At 32.6% G+C, this 16,370-nt stretch overlaps 1 protein-coding gene across 1 annotated transcript; it reads right to left on the minus strand.

Moving 5' to 3' along the window:
* Window positions 1-2,500: 2,500 nt before the first annotated feature.
* On the minus strand, window positions 2,501-11,419 carry LOC135124636 (F-box/LRR-repeat protein 14). The gene is made up of 2 exons (XM_064049850.1): window positions 10,760-11,419; window positions 2,501-4,274 (listed from the first exon to the last, which is right to left on the minus strand). Exons 1-2 carry the CDS (start codon window positions 11,327-11,329, stop codon window positions 3,501-3,503), a joined length of 1,344 nt encoding a protein of 447 aa, XP_063905920.1. The 5' UTR covers window positions 11,330-11,419; the 3' UTR covers window positions 2,501-3,500.
* Between the last annotated feature and the right edge of the window lie 4,951 nt (window positions 11,420-16,370).

Consider the following 16,370-nt stretch of genomic DNA (forward strand, 5'->3'; position numbering starts at 1 on the left):
CATTTTTAATTTCCAACATTGCGTAGTTTAGAATTTTTAATTGTGTATGCGTAATTATTTGAGATAGCTCTCATCTTGAATAAATGCGCACACGCAATAAGTTCACGGAATTACTCACAATGTATTTACATCATAGCATTTTTTCATTGTTTTGCATCTGAAAGTGACTCACTGGAACTCTGTGGTGTGGCGGAATTTTTTAGTGCTTACGAAAAAGGTGGTGCTGATGTATAGATAATAAAGTTGCAACAAAACATAAGTGCTCGTTGCTGATTATTTCCAGTCCTGTGTTTTTATTTTTTTGTTTTAACTAGGTAGATACAGATAGTGAAAATGTAGTTTTCAAATATCACTTCATTAAAAAAAAAGGAATGCAGTTCAGGGAAATCAGGTTCAAATTACACAAACTTTTACTAGATGTGTATATCTATTATAACGTATTTTTCGCATGTTGAAAATCTTCTAGATCTTGGAAAATACACATTGAAATTTTTGAGCATTTCCACTCATAATTTGTGTTGTTTTTCAAATTTATTGTCAAACATTTTGTGTTTTTGTTATACATTTTTAATCATTATGTACGCAGTAAAAAGTGATAAATCAAAATTAGTTTTTTATTCTAACTTTTAATGAAATGCTACAAAACGTCAAATTTCAATATTTTGTGGATAGTTTTAAAATAATTCTATTTTGCCGTTTTGTTTCAATTAATAAAAAATCTCACTAAAATTATAATTGATAATTTATTTTACCTTGAAGCGAAACACTATTCTTGAAAAAATTGGCAAACTGTTTTTTATTAACCAATTACTGTTCTATGTTTTATATAAATTAAATTTGTGTAATTTATTGCTTCATTTGCTTTTTCTTCACGTAAAATTGATTTTTCAATCATTTCCGATAACTTAAATTGTGTAAAGCTCTGTTTGACACAGTGACAACAGAATTACTAGTATTTTTTTGGAAAAACAGCAAAAGGATTTTGTATTATTTATTTCTTTAAATCTATTTTGTTATCTGTAACACAGTAAATTAATTTAGATGATTTTTTTTCGTATATTCCGTGCCCCTTTTCGACCACAATTTGACAAAAAAGTTCCGTGTAAATATAATTACTTCCCTACACCATAATTCACGTGTTTATAACATAAAATAATTTGAATGTTATCGGCTCATATTTTCTGATCTTCTATTAAGAAGATAAATAAATCAAAAACAAAAATGGTGGGTAATCTTTTTTAGAAACAAAATTTGTTTTATAGAAACCTTCACATTTCCTGCTGCGTAATTTCAGTTTTTTGTCAGCATTATCATTATATAACGTATGGTAATGGCAGCTGATGTAAATAATTGGTTCTGGAATACATATGTGCTCGGTAGCGCAAACTTACATTGTATGGCCGGTGACCCACACAGTAAAGGTAATATTATAAATAATTCAGTTACTTCCTGCGTTAGGAAAGTGCGTGAATGTGGTCTCAAATAGCTTGAAATAATAAACTAATAATTTAGTACGTTGAACAAAGTTTTCGTCCGGTTTTTTCAACATCTTGCATACGGTTTAACGTTTTCAGTACAGTATATTTAATTACATTAAATTTCAGGGCGTTGTTAAAAGTTTAGTACTTGGTTAGATATCCTAAAAACTGTACGAAGTTTGATATTTGAAATTTTACATGCTTTTTACAGCATGCGATCTATATTATATTCACTTTGCAAAATTTTGCCCATTTTGGAATACTAATTTTTCCAAAATTTAAAATAATCAAAATTTGTTTTTTCAAAAATACTACAAACTTGTTGTTACTTTTCTTAATAACAAAATTTTCTAAGCAGGATAAGATATTCTTTTATCTTCATTTCAAGATTGTTTAGCCTTTTCTGTAGTCTCGGAATACCTACCCCATATAAAAAGAGATGTTTTCATTACTTTAAAATTTGATTCAAGTTTGATAAAAGTGCATTAAATATTACAGAGACCAATTTCTTGCGTGTAAATTTTCAACGAAGAATTGAGTGAAATTACACTAAAAGTAAATTTTTGTTACATACAAACAGGCCAGCGTAGAATTTGTTACATCAACTTCATATATGTATTAAACTTATTTATAAAGTGTAATCTTTTTAAGAATATTTGTTTTAAATAAGTACTTATTCACTGTTTAATAAAGAATTTTGATTTTTTTACAGTTGTAAAGATTAAGTCATAAAGGTTAATTGTGTAACCTATACAGACTGTTACGATTTGCATTTTTTTAAATAATTTAACAAGAGAAATTATTACACGTACTGTGGATGTTAATGGGATATAACTTGTGCCTGTTTACTGCAATTAACTGTTTTGAGGTGTTAATGATAAATAATGGGTTTATAACTATCAGGGTAATAAGAAATAATGGAAGCGATTATTTTTTGATAAAAACTTTATTAAGTTTAAATTTGTTTAATTTATAAAAACATAACGTAATAGTAACAAATATTGATAACTTTACGTTTATTTACAAATACTATAATGATCACTGTACATTTTTACAGCTCAATTTAAAACTTGTTTTGCACCACAATTTTTTGTAGCTTTAAAGAAAAAGCAATAACATGAATACGAACAAAAAACAGTGAAAGTATTCAGGAACAGATGACGATCTGCAAATGTTACGCTAATCAATTTAACAAAATGGTATTAATAAAATGAAAAAATACATTAAACGGAATAATTAACAAAGATTATTTGGTGGAAACAAATATAATAACGGTTAACAAAGTTTTTCCGGAAATTTAAAATAACACAGCAAACGCGCTGCAAAATGATTGTTTAAACGCTATCACATTCTTTTAAATAAACGAGTAACGTAATTACTCATCAAAAATAACAAAACAAGTGTTCGATGTTTGTAAAAATTGTAAAAACTTTAAAAAAGCGCGTCACTCGAGAGCAACGTATGCGAAAGAACAACATTGTATACGTGTACGTACAAAAAATAATTTACTAGTGTCTTTTGATAATTCATTCTTGCTTTGGTATTCTGTAATTAGGTCACTTAAATTAGATTAGCTAGCTACAGAAATACAACCTCATAATATTAGAAGAAATCACTAGTTCTTACTTGTGGTGCTACTATTGAGCGAAACAAAAAAGAAAGAAAACTTTGTATTTTCGCAAAAATCATGTGAACGTTTTTATGAAATATTACGAATACGCTTACTTAAAATCAGTTCTCAATGGTTAATTATTGTAGTAACAATATAATAATAATCATGCTTACAGGTAATTTCACTTTAGTCGAACTTTACGTCATTCGTTTTTATTCTATCACAGCTTATAAGAGCCATCCGCCGGAAGTTAGCTTGCCTTGAAGATTTTGGAATGTTTGGTCATGTATAAGAAACTCGAAGAAAAAACATTTAATACTATACGATAAATTTAGTTTAGTCCCGGTTCAAGCAAAAATTCCATTGGAGGACGCATACAAAGTAAAAATTTCTATTCAGACTAATGCGTTTCACCTAACATGAAACAGCCCCAAGTTGAGGACAATAAGTTGTGGTAAATTCATAATTTTTTGCAGTCCTTCCGTCGTAATCCCTGTGCAACCGTACAAGTCTATACATTTGAGCCTCAAGAGCGACTCCGCGATCGTGGTCAAACCCTTATCCGTCACCCTGCTGCACTGGCCGATGTTTAGCGTCTCCATATCGTGTAGGGTATTCGCGATTTTACTCAGTCCCTCGTCCGAAATTTGACACGCACTCAACGACAAACTTCGTAAATTGAACAGTCCTTGAGAAATGTGCACTAACGCTTGATCGCCAATCTTGTCACAGAACGACACGTCTAACGAGGATATCCTGGACCCGCCCTCGGCCAGGAACGCCATTCCCGTATCGGAGATGTTGTCACACGAACGCAAGTTCAACTCGCGCAAGTTGCTCATCTTCGCCAAGTACTTGAGGCCGCTGTCCGTTATGCTAACACAAAAACTGAGATTGATGGACTTGAGCGACGTCAGGCCCGTGGCGTGCTTGAGCGCCTCGTCGGACAACTTCTGGCAGTCCTGCAGTCCTAGGTACTCCAGCGAACGGTTGCCAGACGCCAGCTGCTTGATGCCCTCGTCGCCGACTTGCCAGCAGGAGCGTAGGTTCAGTCTTTTCAGCTTCTTCAGTCCCCAGGCGATGGATGCCAGTCCCGAGTTAGTCACGTGGCAGCACCCACCCAGCTCCAGCACCTCGAGGTTCCTGAGGCACTGCGCGATCCTTGCCAGCGAGGTGTCTGTCACCTAGTAGAGTTCCGTTTCAATCCGTTCATTCATTCTGTGTACACGGAAAGGTAAAAATGTACGACCACAAAAACTTTATTCGAAATTTTATAGACAAGCAAAATTCATTCAATGACAAAAAATTTGATTTTTTATTAACAGTACTGTTAACATTGCCATTAATCTTGATTGGGTGTATTATGGTGGGTAATTTTGTGAACTGAAACACATGAAATTTAACATCTAATATTCTGCATAGTTATAGTGTTAAAAGACCCCCGATAACTTTTATGGAAAAAAAAACAAAACTATTAAACGTAATACATTCTGTTTTCTACTTCAGTCTATTAAATTACACCAAAGAAGAAAGAGAACCATCCTAGAGGATTCAAGGAGTTTCGATTTTTTTTTAAATTATAAAGGCCATCCAACAGGTTACTTTAAAAGTTCTATTGGATCTTGTGTAATTCTTATAACCTACATTTTAAAATCAAATCCACTAGATAAAAATACTTAGTTTAGTTTAAAGAACGCTGGGTGTAAGGTCAGTTTATCAATCTTCTAATTAACATCAACCAGTTAACGTTAACCAACGATTGGTAAGTTATTAGTTACAATTTTGTAAATTTTTATACGCTTTTCCAAATACTATTTTTATAGTGGAAAGTGAAGCAACTTGAGGTAATGCAATATTTTCTAATTACCTTAATAAGTATATCTTAGATAGCAACAGTTCGATGTATGGATTACAACAATAATATTGTCAGTTATTTCTTTCTTCAAGCTAATATGGAATATTAGAGTAAGTGGCAATACTGATACACAAGAGTAAAGAAACGTATTAAAATGCAAGCGAGCACGACGATACTAGATGTTAATGCACACCTAGATTAGCACATTTACAAACGACAACTTTCTATCATTTTGTCACTCTATTGAGAGACAGAAATGGGGAGAAGTGTTTTTTTCAACAATAAAATAATATTGTAATTTGCACTTTAGTGACTTTTAAATGGAAGCTTACTTATTTAAAAGTTGATTTTTGTAATTTGTTTTGTACCAAAAATTTTGTATTTTGTCTTTTATTTCCTTCCAATACTGTTATATTCATTTATATCGAATTCACTTGGGGAGAAAAACACCAAACAATAGTATTAAATTGAAAGTGTCCAATTATTATCCTCGGTAAGAAAAAAATGACTATGGCAGTGAAACTGTTCAATAACGTTTTAGAAAATATTTGTGATCCAAGTAAAACTCAATAGATATCTTTAGAATTTTAAAGACCATCTTCAGAATTGACACCGTAACTGTGTGTCAGAACTATTACAAATATAATAAGGCATTATAATTTACAATCTCTAGATTATGCACTATAACTTACATAAAACGAATTTACTAAACGTTTTTAAAATACGATTTTCAAGGTAATTTTACTATTTTATGAAATAAGTGTGATATTAAAATACCTCTTTAATAGAGCCAAAATTAAAATTTTAGTAAAGTTTTTAATTCATCATCGGTAGTGCAGAAATACGATGGAATGGGAAATGGATATTTACATTCAAAATATTTTTGAGCTGTCAAATCAAAAATTTTGGCGTATCGTTCCAGGCAACAAGATGACTCATTTATGTGCAAACAAAGTGAAAATGCATTAAGTAAACAGTGATAAAAATACATAAATTAACACAGCTAAGAAATAGAATAACATTTCAGTATTAATAACAGTTAACTTTTTTAAAATCAGTTCAAATTAGGAACAGCTGAAGCACACCTCTGCAAAAGCAAGAAAATGTTTAATTCTGCAAGATATTTATTTTTAATGGATGTAATTTTGTCCGACCAGATGGGTGGGTATTCATCTGGTGAGCATCTCTATCTCACTAATGTACATAAATATACATGCCTACGTCGCCTCTAACATGGAAAACCCTTGTTCCGTGGAATTGTTAAGTCTTGAATTCTTTAATTTTTGCCTAGTGAATAAGAATTTGTAGAGAATTTTCTATGGATGGTAGTCACTCGATTGGTTTCGTAGTGCTGCTGAATATTCCTCTACATGGTGGATACACCATACTACATTATATTATTTTTAAAAGATTGCTTAGGTAAACAATTATGTATGACGTTTCATTTTTATAAAAATATCTATTTGAAAATTTACAGTGGAAATTCTTGTGAAAAAGTCGTATTGTCGTAATGTTATTGACATACAATATTTTAGTCTTACCAATTTTACATTAATCCAAAAATGAATTTTTCATTAAACATAATTCGAAACAAAATGTAGACTTAACCAATTAACGTGTTTCAATATATGATCGCGATTTCCTATTTTTTGCTCAGATAGTAAAAATTTTGACCTTTCTCTGGTACATTCTTTTCCAAAGACGTAAAAATATTTAACGACGAAAATGTAAAAACTTGTTTAGCTATTATAAAAACCACATTTATTTCCATCCAACTATTTATTTGCAGATTATGAGAAGCTTCTGGTGTTTATTTCTAAGATTTTAAAGCAAATAAAACAATAGAAATCTCAGTTAAGCATAAAATACAACATAAATTCAATTTTGTTTTACAAGAGATTATTATTATAATTTCAAAGAACAAACTGTTGCACTTAAATACGTCTCCGTCACACATGTTTTATGATTTAGCAATAAGGAAAAAATGTACTAGAGCTTGATGGGAAAGTTCTATGAAATCATTCTTTTTATTACTTTCCGAGCATAAATTAAACAAGTATTGTAATAGGGTCATTTTAATGAAACGTGGAATCTTATGTGTTTTCTAGGCGGTCCACAGTTTGTAGAACGGGAAAATGTCGGTCTCCCGTTTCTGTCTGTTCGAATTGATTATTGTGAATTTTTGGGTGTGCTGAAGATTACTGTGTTTATGGTAAAACGCTAATCCAAAATTTGTCTTTTCTTTCCTGACAAACATTGTGGTTTAATAGTGTATCCACAGTTGTAAACTTAGATAGGTATACGAATTATTGTCAAAAATAAAATTTGCAAATATATGTAAGTATAACAATTTTTTTCGAAGTTAAGATATTAACGTTATATATTAGTTCCTACTACTTTGATTACGTCATCATACAGTTTATTAAGAAATTCCCATTTGCAACTCGTACTAGATAGAGGAAAACAACGTTTGTTAGAGTATGTATCTACTGATATTTTTGAATTTTTTTTTTCAAAATTTTTCAAGGTCATGAACTACGTACTTATTCATTCAAAATCCTTATGGGTATTGGGTCTATACAAATTTGACAGTATTGTCTGCTCTTCTCATTGTAAATTTTCCTTTTGTTTGAAATTATGCAATCTTTAAAGTTATAATCTGCAACAAAGAGCGGTTGTATCGGTTTTAATACAGTGCATCTTTCCACTAAGTTAATTATTATTAAAATAGAAGTTCTTGTACCAATTTATTTCATAAGAAGAAAAAAACGTATTAATTCACGAGGCAAAATGTACAGCCTAACCAATTATACCAGATGTTCAGAAGTGGCACAATATGAATAAGCTTAAGCAAATTTAATAAGAACCCATAAACATAAAATGAAGGTATTTAAAAAAATTATAAGGTTTTTTCTTTACCTTATTAGTTTCTCAGTCTCGAGAATTTTGAACAAAACAGATGGTGTTCTCCAAAGTCCAGATGTTCATTTGAGGTTCACAGTAAAAGTATGTTATTTTCATACCACTGCAGTCTTAGTCGCCGTAAAATTTTACCAGTACCGAGTTTACCAGAAATGCTGCTTCTAAATTTTTATTAGTTTGACTTGAAAGCGGTTAAGATTCTTCTGATATTTACGTAATAAGTTAATGTCATAAATTGAGAATTTAAATTAGGTAAAAGATTTGTTAATTTAAGTTTTTCTCAGTCAATCAATAAGCCAAAAGCTTAAGAATGTTTTTACACTTTCAATTTTAAATTTACGCGCACTTCCTCTACTACCACGCCAACTCAAATCTTTCTGAAATAAACCCACGTGCTTCCATGGGTTTTAGCAGGTCATTAGTAGTGTTAATTCACTTCAGTGGAGCAAATAAAGCCCAAGACACATTAACAGAAACACCATTATTTTCTTATGTCGTTAATGGGAAGCCCTCAATATCATTTTGAAGTGTTAGTTTGACATTAGTTAATAGTTTAGATCACCCATAGATAAGGAAATTAAAGATCTAAGTTTATACATTTTTCCCAATTAATCGAAAATGTTTAAGTTGATGAAGAGATTTTTTTGGATCAGGATAGCAATTTTTTCAAGAAAAATTTTACCCATCTCTGGTGCACCTCAAATATTTAATTCTTCATTATTAACTATTACTTAATTAGATTAATCAGGAATTAGAGGATGTTAGTCAGATGGATTTTGTATCTGCACATTTTTATGGTGCGTTCGATCATGGTTTACTAGTGAGCAAACTTGCACCATATAGCTTATTATATAACACTTATTAAGTCATATATCTCAAACCGCAGGGTTCTCAACAGGGACCACTCTTTTTCATCTTATTTACTAATGATCTGCACATGCTCAGTACTTGTATATGCAAATGCTTAAAACATTTATGTTTCTGTAACTAATATCATAGTTGTAAATCTTCTAGCAGTTAATTTAAATATTATTGTTCAATATTTACGTTCTAATTTCTTAATTTTTAATGTGGATAAGTGTTATTTTCTTATGTTTACTCGCAAAATAATATCTATTTCTTCATTACGTATTACTTGACTCAAATCTCACTTTTATTAAGCATACTGTGTCATCAGCATCTAAATATCTTGGATGTCTTACAATGCTCACGTTGAGTTATATTTTTCGTTTATTTTAGAGGAGAAAAAACCAACGATGATTCTTAAAATTGTTATCCTTCAAGATCAGTGGACCATACCCACCCAAAATCTTTGGCTATGTTATTTTACTGCAATAGCATAATTTTCAGTCGCTACTTGTTCGTAGAAAATAATACAGTGTTCACTTTTTTTCGGAAGCTCATTTACAACATTTTTGACTGTAGCAAAATTCAACTTTTAGTTTTTCATACCAAAAATAAATATGCTTAGGGCAGCACCTCTTACTACGTGCCATGATGCTCATGTATTGTATAGCGGCAATTTTAGTGAAAAATATTAATTCTTTTTTCGTTTTAAGCGATCCCTGTAATTCTAATTTTTTTAATTGTTTAGTGCCAATTATTTAAGGGTTCAATGAATCAAACAAAGTATTTTGTTAGTTTTTTATGTATCTATGTATTAAGTTATTTTTGAATTTGTGCGTAATATTTAGTTTAGATTTTCATATTGTCCTGTAAAAACAGTCGACGCCCATTTATGGAGGTAAATGGGTTTCAAGTTTCAATACAAATTTATAACTGTAAATTCTGGTGCACCTCAGGGGTTAATATTAGACTCCTTGTTATTTACATTATTTATAAATGACCTTGTTGACGGATCAGCATCACTCAAAACCACTTTTGTATGCTGATGATTTAAACATATTTTTGCAGACTAATGATTTTACAGACTGTGAAAAATTGCAACCTGATATAGACCATCTAACTGATTAATTTTTCGAAGAACACAAAAACATTTTTGCACAACAACATTAAAGGCTTACTATTCACTGACATTTGTGAAGATATCAATAAAAGATTTGTGCAGATGTTGGGCTTTATATTTAGAATTTGAATTGATTTCCAGTGTAAACGTTTTTAAAATTCCATATAAGTAACTCATTACGTTGACATTATTTTGGAGTACGGAATGAGTGTAACGCCACCACCTTTTTACAATTATCAAAAAATCATGACAGACATTTTTAAAAAAGCTGCATTATTTAACTGTAAATGGTTTTAAAAGTACCTAGATCTGAACATGGATCACTTTTTGATATGCTCAACTATAAGAGTTAAGAACTTATCCTAATTATGGCACATTGATACATAGATTGTCTTGAATTGTGAAGAAAAATAACTAATTATAATGTTCAAAAACATCACGCTTTTACATGTTCTGGAAGAAGTAATATGATGTTGAAATTGCCTTTATATAAATTAATAACATTCTGTGAAACAGATGTGCTTTGTGATATTAACACTTCCACTTTGAATGAAATCATTAGTTTAGTAAATAGGCATTGTATTGGCGATATATCATGGTAAGTATTTTTCTATTGCATGGCATTTTTGTGTAATCTTTAAGCAATCTTCGTCTGCAATGGGCTGTTATATTTTTTGTAATGTTGCTGTAAATGAATTCGTTCTGTTGGAAATAAAGTTATCGTTATTATTATTATTAATATAGGGTAATTCCGGTAATCCTTTTACGCTACATAAATAGTAAAAAACCACCCCCAACGAAATTACGTATGCCTTGAAGTATTTTGCGGTTCCATAAGAATTGTAAAAAGTTTTTGTGGTCGGGAATTTTTCCTTTTCCGGGCAACAAACGAAACAACTTATAGGCGAATGCAATGTTGTACTAACCTGCTTGCACAGAGACAGGTTTAGTTCGCAAAGGGACGGCACGTCCACTACGAAGGCGTGTGAGATCCCCACGTCGCCCACGTTGTAGCAGCCGCTGAGGTTGAGCGCCTCCAGGTTGGGGACGCCCTGCACCACGTCCCGCAGCGACTTCCGCAGCGACAGCACCTGGACGCGCTTGATACCACGCCGCACCAGCGACGCGAACAGCGAGGGGTTGGCGCGCCGCAGGTGCAGCTTGGCCTCCACGCCGCGCCACACCGACTTGTGGTAGGCGGCGTCGCGCCACGCGGTGCACACCTGCGCCGCGCGCCCCTTGTCCCGCACGTCCAGGTAGCCGAAGATGATGGCCAGGATCTCGGGGTAGAGGCAGGAGATGTGCGTGCCCTGGTCGCCGTCGCCGCGGCCGCGCTGCGGCGCGTGCAGGTCCTGCGCGGGGCTGTGGAAGTGTTGCGGCTGGTGCAGCCGCTGGTACGGCTGGTAGCGGTGGTGGTGGTGGCGGAGGAGCGCCGCGGTCGACAGCAGGGGGACTGGTAACTCGGTGAACATTACTTGGGTCGGGTCCTCCATCATAGTTGAAACCACTATTTGCACGTTACGTGCGTTTCGCAGACGGCACTGGCGCACTCTCGCCCTCCCGACGGCTCATTTCAAACTGGCGACCGAAGCATTTCGTACGCCGAGGTTGACTGCCTTCTCGTGCCATTGGCTGAAGTGCGCACCACGTGACCATCTAACGTCGTATCGATTCGGTTGCTCACGGCGGCATTTTTAAGTTTCACGAGGATACTTGCCCCCTCTTCCATGGGGGCGGTTTTCGAGCGGCAGGGACGGTGGCAGTCAGCGTGCATTTTTCACAAATATCAAAATTTGGGTTATGACGTTCACTGATGTTTTTTAAACGAATGCTCTTCTTCATCTGTTGAAAATGAAATTCTATTAAAAAAAATCGAGCGACACAATTTTTAAAATACTTCTACTCGCAAAACACGCACAAACGCACGAACGATAAAACTTTGTACAAAGTGATACTTTGTAAAAACAACCTTGCGTACGCTACGCATTTTTATAACATGTGGGGTCACCGTGCTCTTTAACAAACAATGCCTCTACTTTTTTGATTTTTTGAGAAAAATTCTCGTGCAGGGCAGTCCAGGGTGGAGCGAAACTACAATTTGAGCTTTTTCTTTCTCTACGTGTTCTAAAGAAATGCCTTTGTAAATATTGCTCTAAAGGTATTGTTTTTAGTTTGTTTTTCAAATACAAACTTTTCACAAAACAAATAAAACAGCTATGTTGAAATGTAAATATTGATTTATATTGGTGAAATAGAGATGGAGATACATTCGCACCGAAAGAGATATTCCCTTGAAAATTCAAGAGGATAGAGTTGAATGAAACTCTGTTTTTCCTTCGGCGTTTTCTCGAAACTGAAAATACATTTTATTTTAAAAATATAAATAGTATGCACGTACAACATTGTAGTCGTCGACAAAAATATGGCATATGTATTAAGTGTTACTGCATTTTTACATTTAACTCATTCATATGTGCCACTTCGTAAAAAAATTTAAATTTTGCGGACAATTGAAATTTTCTGTTCGTATTATTAAAATTACCTTTGCAACAATATTACATACGTGTGGCATTTTTATTACCGCCAATTCCATTTAAATTTTTTACTTCAGTGTACTGAGCAAGAAACAATGAGGGGAGCAAGATTTGCCTTGATGTTGTATTTGATTGATGTCAAAGATTACAATAAAGACCTAGAAATAATTGAAAGAGTTTGTAGTGAGTTCTCTTGGTCGCGGATACTGTTTTCAAATTTATTTATAAAATATTGGACAGTACTTTCAAAGAGATATTTTTCTTAAAATAATTGTAATAACATTGAAAATGGTTTCTATCTTTCAAAATCGAAGTCTATCACTATGTGTTTCTATGTGGTTACAAATAACTGGACGAGTCATATTTTGTTTTTATTTCCTACTTTAACTGAACTATGTGCTCGGTACAACTTAAAAATTTGTTCACTAATAGAACGTTATTAATAACAGAAAGTGTCACTGCTGAAGTTATGTTGAGTGACATATTTTGGCGAGAGGTTATTTAGGGTAACAATGTTTGTAATTTGTAATACATAGTATTAATTTTGTTGTTACTTGTTACTCCCTAGTTGCGAAAGCTATATACTACGAGTACTTATTAAATAACTTTTTTATCTTTTACGTGCTGATTATTATAAATCTATGAAACCAACGTTTATGGTTAAGTTCAGTTTTGATTTTGAGAACATTTGGCCGTTTCTTCTTTCTATAGAGGGTAATTTTTTCACATTTATTAATTTTTAGTGCGGTTTTGTTCATCTGCATTGCATTCTAATGCGACAAGTTGTTATTTAACCGTCTTTGTCTCTGACGTTAAAAACTCATTAACATAAAAAACGTACACTAAGTACAAGTTGCCTGTTTTTGTTTTGTATCATATTTAATTCTCCTTACCCTTATCTTTATGAAAAATCATTAGGTACACATATTTTTATATACGTATGTATTTGTTACTAGTATAGAACAGACAATTGCCTTAGGCTTCTAACACTGGCATTATCACTGATAAATCAATTACTTATAGATGATTTAAAGTTTCTTAACATTAGTACCTTTTGGGGGTCGTAGTTAAACAGTTACTACGAATTTATTTTGTTAACCCGAAAAACTTACAAACGCCCACATTTCAATTTTTTTGCGTCGAATGTAGCCATTTTAGCAGTTCTTACTTGACTGAAACTTTTAGAAAGGATGTTTTTTCCTTCTGGAAATCAAAACTCGAATACAGAAAATTTGAAAGCAACGCCGCTGAAAATCAAGTTCGCTTATAGAACACTGAATATTCTTCAAACAACAAATTAGGGGTTAAACAATTTTTTGTACTCATGACCTTTTTTGATGGCTTTCGCGCATTCACCAGGGTACGGGATTTCGAACTTCTCGCACCAAAAACTGCGCTACAAAATTGGAACATAATTACTACGCAACTGCACCTTTTGTACAGGACTTACAAACATGTATAACTGTTATTGGCAGGAAAAATATCGAAAATATAACCACAAATATTCCATCTCGTCCGCATTGATATATTTCAGTTTAAAATTTGTTTCTATAGTTACAGTTTATTACAAAAATTTAAGGGTCCCCCCCCCCCCCGAGCTGGAATTTGAAGTAATCTCAAACAAATGTGTTAGTAGTGGAAAAAGTAAATACATAAACCACGGGACAGAAGACTTTTCGGGCCCTCGCTTTCTAATTTCTCTCGATCTGAGGAAATACATAATTCACCTCGGGCCAGAAAAGTGTCTTCTCTCCCTTGGTATATAATTTTAATTATTATTTCTTACCAATCAACCGCGGTCAGTTAAAATGATCACATTTTAAGAAATCATAAAGTTGGAGTTATTTATTGATCTTATTGTATATGTCGTCGACCCATTGTCAATATTTAACAAAATGACAAACAGCACCGATGTGTGAAATTTATTTGCACAGGTCAATATGTTTACTGTTGTTATAAAAGTGACATTATGACGTCACAGAAATTAAACGTACATAGTCAAAAACCATTTTTCGTTTCAATTAACACACTTGTACTTCTAGCCGCAGTACAAAAAAATTATTGAACAACTTTTGAAAAAAAAAAGATTTAACTTTATTTACGATTTAACATTTTGTAGAATACGGAACTCTCCCGACCTCCCATTTCCATCTGTCTGTCGTTTGTTGCCGGTTCTAGATATTAAATAACTAATCTTAGAACTAATTACTGTGAAATTTTAGGTGTACTTTCAGAAACCTTGAAAATGGTAAAACGCTAATCAACATTTATCTGCTCATTCCATCAAAATCTTGCTTGAAATTTATGCTGCAATTTATTTTGCTTTATGTGGGGCTTAATAGTGTCGCTATTTTGAATTTTATGGATTGATTTTGATTTAACAATTACAGACCATCGATTACAATTTATTCATTCATCTTATGTAGAAAGTTGATGATGTCATCTCAGAAAATAAACTATATTATATTATATACTCAAAAAGAAACAACGATCCATCTCGAAGCATAATTTTTAATAAAGATTTATTTACTATTTTTATTTTTTTTTTATACGGGATATTAAAAAAAAAACGACGGGAGAAACAATTAATTTTATTGATTAAATCAAAAACAATAAATCTATTCTGGGAAGTAGATACTGTTAGTGTTACAATGTAGATATGTGTCAACACTCTATATTTGTCTCCACTAGAAAGTTGAACATTACTACTTAATTTATTAAGAAAATCGCACTTGAAACATGGGGCACAACATGTTTTTACTAGCGATTTAATATTAATTTGAAATTAAAAATATGGTTTGAATAGAGGCCTTGCTAGTACTGAAGTAATTTGATTTTAGTTTTTGGGCTTGCTTAACAGAGGGTGTCGAAAAATTGAACATATCAACCCATTCATATTTTCTGTTTTTTTAGAAAGACTTCGCCTTTTTTTTGGTGAAAGTCATTAGGTTACGTCATAAATTGCTACCGGGATGATACGAGTTGTCTCCCGGCTAGCAAGTTCAAGAATTTCACGCCAACGTCGTTAAAGAGATTAAATTTCGGCTCCTGGTGTTTTTGTCAACGCCCCAAATTCTAAGTAGAATTCTACATATAGTTTCGGAAATTTCAGAGCCGGACAATTACAATGGTAAGAAATATTTATGGCTCACGCCAGTTCATTCGAATTTGTTGGTAAACATTTGGCAGGTATATAGTTGCACTCATACAATAATGCTTATTTTCGTTCGTGAGTAACGATGGGCCCTGTTTGGACCTGGATTATTCTGCTTTCTAACATCTGGGGATTAACGCCACGCGACAACTTCAAGTTGTAAATATCTCTTGCAATTGTACTACTGTCTGTCTCGTTATTGCCAATAAAATTTTTTAGAGTATAAAGAAATTTCCAAAACTATAATTCAGTTACGAGCAATTCATTTCTGTAATTTAATTACTTTTGACGCAATGAGTAATTCAATTACTTTTACAATTAAAGTCTAAAGCGAGTTTAGCACAGAATTCTTTAAGAAACCATGATATACAAGCTCTTCAAATATCATTTTAACAGCTTTGAGATTATTTTTCTGTGAATTGCGTTTTGCATTTCTCTGAAGAATAAGACTGGGATTTGGTCGATATTCGTGGTACTCTGTTATTAGTTAAACACTTTATAGTTTTGAAATTTGCTTTAAACTTTACTTATGAAGAAGAAAGAAAAACAACTTTGGCAAATGTTTTGTACAGGTAATTTGTAAACCCAATTTTTGCCAGTGGTTTTTTACAAAATATAATCTCTTTCCACATCTTTTGATGTGATGTTACTTGTACTCGTCGTAATAGGAAAATATAAAAACACTGAGTTTTTTCAGTTTTCAACCTATTACAAGACCGTAAAAATCTCGAAAAATATAACTTTCAAACAAATCAATTTCATCATATAAAATTTAACCATATATGCAGGATAGTTATAGTATATATCAATAATAATACTGTAAAGTTTGTCTAGAATTATAAAAATTTT

Source organism: Zophobas morio, unplaced genomic scaffold, assembly GCF_036711695.1.
Source record: "Zophobas morio isolate AGI-343-1 ecotype UQ-CSIRO unplaced genomic scaffold, CSIRO_AGI_Zmor_V1 ptg000007l, whole genome shotgun sequence".
Taxonomy (NCBI): domain Eukaryota; kingdom Metazoa; phylum Arthropoda; class Insecta; order Coleoptera; family Tenebrionidae; genus Zophobas; species Zophobas morio.

What these genes read in the sequence shown, in the direction of transcription:
- LOC135124636 (XM_064049850.1), bottom strand. Translation starts at nt 11,329, where the DNA reads ATGATGGAGGACCCGACCCAAGTAATGTTCACCGAGTTACCAGTCCCC. An exon ending in ACCTGTCTCTGTGCAAGCAG is followed by an intron (nt 4,275 to 10,759) that starts GTTAGTACAACA and finishes GAACTCTACTAG; the next exon opens with GTGACAGACACCTCGCTGGC.